At 36.4% G+C, this 8,640-nt stretch overlaps 1 protein-coding gene across 1 annotated transcript; it reads left to right on the top strand.

The window, feature by feature from the left end:
• The first annotated feature begins 1,050 nt into the window (after positions 1 to 1,050).
• HENMT1 (HEN1 methyltransferase homolog 1 (Arabidopsis)) lies at positions 1,051 to 8,412 on the top strand. The gene is made up of 6 exons (XM_010084915.1): positions 1,051 to 1,167; positions 2,741 to 2,853; positions 3,953 to 4,087; positions 4,479 to 4,661; positions 5,914 to 6,091; positions 8,002 to 8,412. Exons 1-6 carry the CDS (start codon positions 1,051 to 1,053, stop codon positions 8,410 to 8,412), a joined length of 1,137 nt encoding a protein of 378 aa, XP_010083217.1.
• The last annotated feature ends 228 nt before the right edge of the window (positions 8,413 to 8,640 follow it).

The following is an 8,640-nucleotide window of genomic DNA, read 5'->3' as shown; positions in this document are numbered from 1 at the left end:
TGGCTGCTCAGGCGGTTACTGGTGAGGGGAGTGTGACAGGTTCACTGTGCTCTTGAGAAGGCGAGTGCCTGGCCTGAGCATGGAGCCTGTCTCCTGGTTTTGTACATATATGTATATGCTTATGTGTAAAAGACCTCATGGGGCACTGAAGCTGCCAGCAGGCTCGGCCTAGCTGCTTTGGTTGTGTTGGACCCAGTGCCAGTGAGCCCTGGGGTGCAGCTGCTGCCTGAGACGGGGCTCGAGAAAGCCCTGGGCGCGCAGGACCGCCTTCCTTCACTTGCGTGATTCCCGTGGAGTTCAGTCATCGTTCGTTACGGCCTTAGGTTTAGTGGGGCTGTTTCTTGTTAAATATTTGTGTGTGCTAAAATGTAGTTTTCAATAATAAAAGTTGGGAGAGTTGGAAATGCGCTAATGGTTATGACTCTAATGCCATTTTGAATTATGTTTGATTACTTATAAAATGCAGGCACTAATAAAAAGGTTTAGGTTATAGTAAATCTAAAACTAAGGTCTAGCAGAACCTTTCGTCTTGGACAACATAGTAATTATTCAGGTATTTCCTGCTAGTTGTTACGTCATAGAAATTGTATGGAGCCATACATACACAAATCTAGATATAAATTATCTGAATTGTAAGATAAAAAAAAATAGATGAAAGACAAGAAAGCAGGCACCTGAGCGAGACATTCTTTTTCTGCACTTGCCAGAAAAGCTAAAGGAGATTAAATGTATTACAGTAGTGTAAACACTGTGTAGGTGTGCTGGATGGAGAGTGACACATTATGAAACTTGTTTTTTTATGATTGTATATGATTTATAATTGTTTATAAAAAGGTTATTTACATCATTATATATGGAGGGAGCAGCTAGTGCCTAATTTTGCTAATTCTAATGTTTTTGCCATTCTTTGAATGGAACTGGCATCAAGTCAACCCCTGCTTAATTGTAAATTGAACACCACTAAGAACAGCAAACTCTGTAATTTGATATGTTGTAAAGTACTTCAGAAAATAAGATGTAACTTTTTTATTTTAGCATTAGCAAAATATTATGGATAAGAACTCTGAAGAAGAACAGTCTACAGGAATTATTAAATTTACACCTCCTTTGTACAAACAACGCTACGAGTTCGTTAAAGATTTAGTGGGGAAGTACAAACCAAAGAAGGTTGGTATGTTTTGGTTTTTTACATTACACATTTGAAAAAAGTTAACATTAGGTATCTCAGGAAGACAGAAAATATCTAGATAACCTGCTGACCTAATAACCGAACAACAGTAGTGGAGGAGCTATTGTTAAAACTGACTTGCCTCAGCAGACACCTGATGACCATGTTTTGTTTTTCAAGGATGCATACAATTAATGTTAATTGATGGGAAGAGAGGAAAATCTAAAGGAGAAATGCCTTAGCCTGTTTCGGAGAGTAGGTGACATTCTGGTTTTAATTTAATGCTGAGGATTTTCATTCAAGCTGCTTTCATCATAGTTTGTTTTGCTTTCCAGAGCTGTTAGTTCTATATATGTTATCAAGTTTACCTCATCGTTTCATGGATGTTCTCAGATGAGAAGTGACATTATGAGTGTGGGATTTTGTGAGGCTAACTCTTCTCCACTTTCTTAAGGTCTTGTCGCCCCTTCCTGTTTCCTCCTCCTCCCCAATAGACCAGGGCTCTTGTTTCAACACTCATGTTGAAAAGTTAAATAATTTAAGTAATGTTGTATACTGTTTGCTCTTTTCTGCTATGTTGTCCCTCCCAGGACCTCCTTCCAAAATGTAAAAAGTTGAGAAATACCTCTGTCTTCAGTGTTTAACTTTGAAACTGATGTTAATGTCTTAGGGAGCACGCAAAAAATTGTTGAGAAATGCATTTGCAATGCGCTCACATAATCATACTTCTAGTAGCTAATAAAAATCTAAATCCAGTCTATGAGGTCATGGCACTATAATTTGCTTTTAAATAGAATGTATTCGGAAGTGTTGCATCTGTATTTAAAAGTTTGAATTTTTGTATTTAGGATGTGAAAAGGGGTGGGGTGTAAACTTTCTGTTTACCCACAGACTAGGGGTAAGCTGAACAGAAGTAATTCAGGATTTTCACACTGAGAACTGAGCAGTGTGCTTCAACCTTGACTTAGCCTGAGAAAGAACAGTGAGGTTTGGTTTGTGTACTCAACTACCTCTTAAGCTTACAGGAAAGAATATCTATTATATATTTGACTCTGTGGTCTGAATGTCCCCGGCCTTCCCCACTGAAACACTAGACTGAGCCTGTGCACTTGTTTTATGCAGATCGTTTGCTGCTAACCTGGCTGCTGGTGAGCCTATTCTCAGTGTTTTGGATGGAGAGTAAGCCAGTGAAAAGCAGTGGTGAATGTGAAAATTGACACAGTTTTAATACTTGAAAAATCGTACCTTACAGTTGTTTGAGGGACTATGCCTTCACATGGAAGACATTCTCCAGAGTCAGTAGGATGTTCTACATGTCCTTGTTTATAGCTGTAATAACAAAAGCTTAATCCATTTAAAGTATCTTGTAGGATATTGGTATACATTTTTTAAAAGAATTTTCAAATCCATGTCTATCCTGCTTGAACTGTAAAATTTAGTTATGTTTGCGAAATACTTTATTTTATAATTTAAATGTTATTTTGACATGAATATAGAATTTTTATTTTATGAAAGTTTGAAATTACTTGAAAATATGCAGCATTTACACGTTGCTTAATGTCTAATTTACAGGTGGCAGATTTAGGATGTGCTGACTGCACGCTTCTCTGGATGCTGAAATTCTGCAGTTGCGTTGAAGTATTAGCTGGGCTTGATATCTGTGCAAGTGTAATGAAAGAGAACATGTAAGCTCTTGCATTGTGTTAATTTAAGGTTTGTATATGGCTTGACCTAGTGGCATGTTGCCTCATTTCTTGTAAAGAGTTGCAGAATGAGGGTAAATGCAGATATACCGGCTTGGCAAGTGAAGAGCTGTTTGTTGTTATTTAGTTACATTGCACCTGTGTCTGGGGACTACTGGGCTGTAGGTGCCCATAACATCACCTGATGTGGTGAAGGTCCAAGTCACGGAATGGCCCTGACAGTGTGTACGTCTGAGAAACACACTGTTTGTAAAGGTACTAATCCATTGTATTAGTAGTATCTGTTTATGCTCATACGTTGCATTTCTGTGGTATGCAAAGCTTATCTTTTTGAAATGTGCATGTAACTCTTAGTCACCGTGGTCGGGACTTCATTCTTGTTAATCTTGTGAAAATGGAAAGGTTAGCTCAATGTTTTGTGTCTGGCTTAGAAGGCTCTAAAATGTGAAGTTTATGTGATCTTTGAAGCATGGGTCAGACTGATGAGGAACACCAGAGTTTATCCCTTGGAAGCTGATTAATATGGATGGTTTCAATAAATATGTAGGACCTAGATGCTGACATTATCACTTGCTCTTTCTCAAGAATGAAGAAAAATATCCTTTTATTATATTTAATGTTTATTGTGTGTTTTGTCTGATGCAGTATTTCACAATGACATTTGCACATATATTTTAGTTCTCTATTTTTATTTGGAAAAAAAAAAAAAGGTTAATATGCTTGCTTAATAACTTCCCCAAAAACCCTGTAAAGCATGTCTAAGCCAGACTTACTGTGTGTCTAGAGTTGAGCTGCTACCAGATAGAATTTGCAAGCAGCTTTGCAAGTGGCTTGAGAGTATAGTGGAAATTTTTGGAAACACGAAGGACAACTGCTGGATTAACTCCTCTGCTCTTTCTGTCCTGTTGTAGATAGTAATAAAAAGTGTTTGTATTAGAAATTCTTCTTTTATCCCTGTAAAATAGTTAACCTTTTTGAGAGTTATAAGGTATCTGTAGGCTGTTAGCTAGTTCAGTTAGATGCACAATTTATCCTGTTCTAAGGACCTTTCTATGAAATTGTGTTTTTAATACTCTTGTAGGCATAGGTTGTCTCCTCTTCCTGGTGATTATTTGCAGCCATCTGAAAGATCCCTAACCGTTACCTTGCATCATGGTTCAGTTGCCCATAAAGATCCTTGCATGCTTGGTTTTGACCTGGTAACGTGTATTGAATTGTGAGTATTATGCCAACTTACTGCATTTTTCTAACTTCATTAGGGCTCAGTTTGTAATTTTGTCCATACTCTAAACAATCAAACCTTTCAATCAGAAGAGTAGCAGAGTGTGGAATCTTCTAACTTAAGCTAACCATGCTGAGATATTCAAGTGGTCCTAGTTTGTGTTGGAAAAAGGATTTTGATGAGAAAGTACAAAATGCTAGAGGAAATTTTCTCAGACAAAAACCTCTTAAGATGCCACTCAAGACACAGTGCCAGTACTAATATTGCAGAGCCAGGCTTAAAATTACAAGGTACAGATATGAGTTTGAGGGTTTTTTTGACTGGTTAAAAAGATTGAAATATAATAGCATGTTTTTAAATACACACATAAACTTATCCTTTACAGAATAGAGCACCTGGAAGAATCTGAACTAAATAAGTTTCCTGAAGTGGTGTTTGGTTTCATGTCTCCAAGCATAGTTGTGATCAGTACTCCGAATTCTGAATTTAACACTTTGCTTCCAGGAGTGACTTTATTCAGGCATCCAGACCACAAATTTGAATGGAATCAATCACAATTTCAAAGCTGGTAAGTTTACTGAACATCATATGCAGACAGCTTTGAGTGTTCAGTAATGTGAGAGAGGAATAGCTATACATTTTGAGAATGGTTTGTGTATGAGGTTATTAGTCCAGACTTTTCTGTAAGAGCATGCAAGCAGATTTATCAAATAATCACAGTAGAAGAGCATGTTGAATAAAGTTAAGGATAGTTTAGTGGATCATGGCACAGTGAAAGATTTGATGCAAAACATATGTCCATGAGAGAGGCTTGCATGAGATGTATCTTAATCTAATATTAGTAGATGTAAAAAAAAAAAAATAGGGAGTGGAAGTGATAACATTCAACTGTCGGGCAGTTGTGGAAGAAAATATATGGTACAGTAAAGGTGCCACACCTCAATAACCAGCTCTTGGTCAGAAATAGTAATTTGGAAAATGTGCCCCTTAAATTAAGTTGTTTCTGCCATAGACTTTAAAGTATGCAGTGATTTTTGAGTATATAGTTTTGCAAAGCTTGAAGCATGTATTTTTCCCTAAATAATGATACTAAAACCTGCCTGCATTGTTAGCTAAAGGAGTGATATTTTTTGAGCTGCAAACATGAGAAAGTCTTTGTGTTGTGAAATATAGGTATTGCAATATTCTCTAAAATACATGAGATATTAATTTCATTTACTACTGTTTCATGGAGAATGATGCAGGTAACTTGTGCCATTTAAGTTCCCTGCCCCATCACTTGTTTCACACTGGCTGATGTACAGTAACAAGATTGGTTTTCATTTAGATGTCATGTACATTGTTGTAACCTTGATTAGGTAGACTTTATTCTCCATACATTTGCAACAAATCTCTTTTTTTTTTTTTCCTATTAACTCGTCTCGTGTGGTTCAGGGGTGTGTATGTTTTTTATGGGTTCTTCTCAAATAATTTTGTTCTCTGAACTTGGTAGTTTCTAACTCACTTTCAGTGTATTTAAGATAGTGAATAAGCAACTGTGAACATGCATATTCTATGCAGATATTTTAGAAATAACAGTCATGTTTGGTTGCCTAAATTGCTGATACTAAATGATTCAGACTTTGGTAGGCATATGTTTACAGGTCTGGTTCAGCAAGTTTTGACAGTGCCTATTTTCAGGCATGTGAGTATTATTAGAGAAATTACGCTCAAGCATTCACGGGCTTTAATGCTTCAAGTCTTGCTTCTGTTAGAGGATGCATCTTTATCATGATAAAAGGTGAATATTTAGTATGATTGGAATAATTTGTCTTTCTTAGGGCTCTAGAGACTGCTAGACGCTATGATTACTCAGTGGAATTTACTGGCGTAGGGCGCCCACCAACAGGAATGGAGAATGTTGGGTTTTGTACACAAATAGGTGTGTTTGCTAGAAACTATCTTGAAACCACTGAATCTGCTCAGTCTGAAAAACCCACTGAAGCAGTTTACAAAACAGTAAGTATTATTTTCTTCCTTTAAGAGGATGAATAAAGAGTAAGATTTTCTATGACCTGCCTGTGAACATGTTCTTACTGTGGTCTACTATTGCTATCCAGTTGTAGCTCTGATTAACACATGCTATCAGATCAAAAGAGTCTAAGTCCATGATTTGTGTTTCTAATTGTATAAAGGCCTTTAACTTGTAGGTTATTTGCTAAATAGCAATAGGGATAAACATTCTTATTTTAATATACTGTTATTCTTAGAATGAATATTATCCTTTCTGACATGTATACTGTGGTACCATTTTTTTAATTGTTGCTCTAATAATTCATTTTTCATCGTGTGGTGACATAGATTTTTCAGATACATAAAAAATAAAAAGCTTAAAAAGGCATTTCTAACAGAGTGTATATTTTGACGAACTGCATAATGTTGTCAAATATATTGTCAGAAGGCAGGCATTTTCCAGAAATTGCATTGACAGGACTTGTTTTTTGTGGTTTGCCTTACTCAGTAGCGTTTGATGTTATACCCTCATCTCGGTGTTTTCAGGTAGCCAGTTCTGTTTTTTGCAGAGGCATAGAATCTTGCCAAGTACCCCGTTCTCTGTGGTGCACATCAAACCTTTTTGTTTTTTTAGCACTAAATGGCTTTCACTTTAGATAACATCAGATAATATTTTCATAAAGTATTCTGCTGAGTGTTGCAGTGTGTCACACCGACAAAGCCTAATGCATCTAAGTGCCATGTGGTATAAATCAAAGGACTTTTTTTTTCAGACATAGCATGAAGTAATAATGCAAAAAAGATAAATATATTGGGGGTTTTTTCCAATCCTATGAGGCCTTAATTTATTTGTTTCAGGGATCAAATTCTAATATTTCACTTATTTGTTTAATGATATGCATGTATCTTCAAGTGACTGGTGACCTGAAGTGAAATGTGAAGTTACATTATGGGAACGTCGTTTGTAGTTTCCAAGCTCTAAAATCATTCTATGCATTTGAAATTTCACCTGTCATCTGCTGCCCTTAATAGAATCATGAAGTGCTCTTTAATGCTGAGCAAACTCGGAAATATGTCTAGGTGACTGACACAGAGTGCTTTCATTATCTTCTGTTACAGGGTCATTATGGAGAGAGTTTTGACATCAGTATCCTTTGAGTTTAAACAGGAGTGTTAGCTCTCATGGTTCTTATCAAACCTGGACTATCAAATTAATTTTGATTTTATTATGTAACTAATTTATGTGAATAAATCAATATTTCAAGATGTAATCAGAAAGTAAGAAGAAAAAGTTACAGTCTGTAGAACTTCAGTGGTAGTGTGTTGGTATAAAGCACTTCCTTGTAAAGTAGTGGGAGTGAGATTGCCTGCCTAGCTTCCTTAATTGCCTTGGAGTAGAGCTCCGTGTAGAACACACTACAAGTTCACAGATTTTGATGTGACAATTTATTTTTTTAGCATTCTCTGCATCTGTGAGAGCATATTTAAAATTTTACTCTGAAAACAGAATGAAGGAAATAGCTGCCGTCCTGCTTTCCAGATGGCAGTTGAGAAGTAGTTTAGAATCTGTGTAGTAGTGGAACTGTCACCAGAACCTCATGATGAGTAATGTGGAAAGTAAGAGAATTATTAAAAATAATTAAAGAATTGCAGGGCTTCACCTTGCCTGATCTACAAGTATAGCTTGCCTGATTTCTTTGAAGTTCTGTTATCTATTTGCCATTGTAGTTGTAACACATAAAATCAAGTCATATTGTCTAGTTTTTCTATTACCTGAAAATGTTTATAGTAGTAAGCAATACAGGATTGACTCAAAAATTATGTTCACATTTTAGAAGCTCTTTTTGACAAGCAAATGTTCAATTCTGAGCCTGTGATAATGATAAACATTTTGTGTGTTCTTGTATGTTGTAAAGGTCTTCAAAGCAGTGTATCCAAGTCTTAAAGATGAGAAGTACCTGCAGAATGCAGTGGTCAGTGAAGTTATTTTCACAGCACAGATAATTAAGCAAAGTCTCCTGGACTGTTTAATGTCAGAACATGAGGAGTATAATGATGATCCTACTGAGAGAAAATCCAAATTCCAACCTTCAATGAAGCGTTTTTCAGAAGATCTTGGAAACCGGGTTGTTGAAAAAAGCATGGAACCATTTGTTAATGGAAATGTGGTTTATATACCCCTTACAACAATCTTTTCTTTTCCCAAAGTGAATCGACTTTGTGGTACCTTTGAGAAGTTATGCAAGTTTATTGCTGGGAAGGTCACACTGAGCAGTGATGGTTCTGCTGTGGTGCTCAATACTGAACATAAAAATGAAGAGATTTAGATCACAGATTTCTCCTACGGAGTTCAGTAAATTATTTTTTTTTTAGTAGCTGCCAAGTGGTGTGTTCTGTATGCTAGCTACAACCACAAAATCTTTTCTAAACCTTCCAGTATCTGTCAGTCAGCACCTATCTCATTTAGTGAAGATGAGTACTTCTGACAAAGATTGCAGTAACTTGTAGGGTTTTAAAGCAGAGTATCAGGGGCTGAAAGGAAAGAATGAATTCCT

The sequence above is a fragment of the Pterocles gutturalis genome, unplaced genomic scaffold (assembly GCF_000699245.1).
Source record: "Pterocles gutturalis isolate BGI_N339 unplaced genomic scaffold, ASM69924v1 scaffold18925, whole genome shotgun sequence".
NCBI classification, from domain to species: Eukaryota; Metazoa; Chordata; class Aves; order Pterocliformes; family Pteroclidae; genus Pterocles; species Pterocles gutturalis.
This window is presented reverse-complemented; position numbering and strand designations above follow the sequence as displayed.